General features: G+C 62.9%; 1 protein-coding gene across 1 annotated transcript in view; it reads left to right on the top strand.

The window, feature by feature from the left end:
* Positions 1-347, top strand: part of CDC42EP4 (CDC42 effector protein 4) — a 1,187-nt gene extending 840 nt beyond the window's left edge. Inside the window, 1 exon segment of the mRNA XM_021711628.1 lies at positions 1-347. This exon segment is cut by the window's left edge and continues 22 nt beyond it. Within this exon segment, the coding sequence (XP_021567303.1) occupies positions 1-270 (270 nt within the window). The 3' untranslated portion in view covers positions 271-347.
* Positions 348-1,307: the final 960 nt, after the last annotated feature.

Below are 1,307 nucleotides of genomic sequence, written 5' to 3'. Positions count from 1 at the left end.
CAGGCTGGGCCCGGCGTGCCCTCGCTGCCCGCCCACGCTCTGGAGGACGAGGCGTGGGCGGCGGCGGCCCCCAGCCCGGGCTCGGCCCGCAGCGTGGGCAGCCACACCACGCGGGACAGCAGCTCCCTGTCCAGCTGCACCTCGGGCGTCCTGGAAGAGCGCAGCCCGGCCTTCCGGGGGCCCGACAGGGCCCGGGCCGCCGTCCCGAGGCAGCCCGACAAGGAGTTCTCCTTCATGGACGAGGAGGAGGAGGATGAGATCCGCGTGTGAGGTGGGCTGTCGATGGCCGCTCCGAGCTCTGGGCCGCATCCCCTCTGGCATTCCCTGCCCCCGCCCCACCGTGACCTTTGACCTTCCCATGCAGGGGCGGCTTCAAGCCACAGAGCCTGGACCTCGTGGATGAGGGACACGGGCCTGAGGGCCCTTGGAGAGCTGGGGAGCGGGTGGCGGTGCTGACTGGCCGCCTGACTGCGGAGGCACAGGCACCTGCCCTCTCCGGGGCGGGGAGGGACAAGGGCTTTGTTCTCGCAAAGGAATCAGTTTTCCTCTCTCAGCCTCCCTTTCCTGCAGTGGCGGCGGATGGATGCCAGGCGCCAACCTGAGTTCCTGCCACGTGTAGCCGTGGCCGGTCAGCCCAGAGGCAGCCTGGGCCCCAGGGCTGGGGACACTCGGCGTACCTTTTCCCTTCCGGGAGTTCTGCTGTGACCGGCGGTGGCCGCCAGGGAAGCGTGTGTCACAGGAGGAAGGGGGCGGTCATGCGGCCCCTCCCGCCTCCACCCCGACTCCTGCACCGGAAGCCCGGAGCCCCTCAGAGCTGAGCTGGACCCGGGGCTAGCCCTGAACGTGTACACTAAACGCAGCCCCATCCAGGGGAAGAGAACAAGGACAGATGGGAAGGAAGGAACGGCCCCGGCTTCTTGAATTTTCCAGAAGGGGCCCTTCCAGAATGACACTAGGAACAGGACTGGGCGTTTGCTCAGTCCCTGGGGGCTTGTTGGTTCTCTATTATTCTGTTTAAATCCTCATAGAGCAATAGCGGGACGTGTTAACAGGCCTGCCGCCAGAAGGGTCCTCTTAGAAAACCCTTACCCTAGGTCTCCTCTTGGAAAGTCATGTCTGGGGACGCCCTGTGGCAAGAGACCAGCTCTACTTTAGTGCTTACAAACTTTATTTAGGACGACATGGGGCGGGTGTCTGTGCGTGTTCATTAACAGCCGAAGGCCAGTGTAGAAAATTTCCGGAGAATGATTTTTTAAAAAAAATAATATATCATTTCTGTGGGGGAAAAACTGCTTCTTGGCTGGGCT

This window comes from Carlito syrichta, unplaced genomic scaffold (assembly GCF_000164805.1).
Source record: "Carlito syrichta isolate Samal-C Ts95f unplaced genomic scaffold, Tarsius_syrichta-2.0.1 Scaffold302417, whole genome shotgun sequence".
Lineage (NCBI taxonomy): Eukaryota > Metazoa > Chordata > Mammalia > Primates > Tarsiidae > Carlito > Carlito syrichta.
Note: the sequence above shows the minus strand (reverse complement) of the source record. Positions and strands in the feature narration are given on the sequence as shown.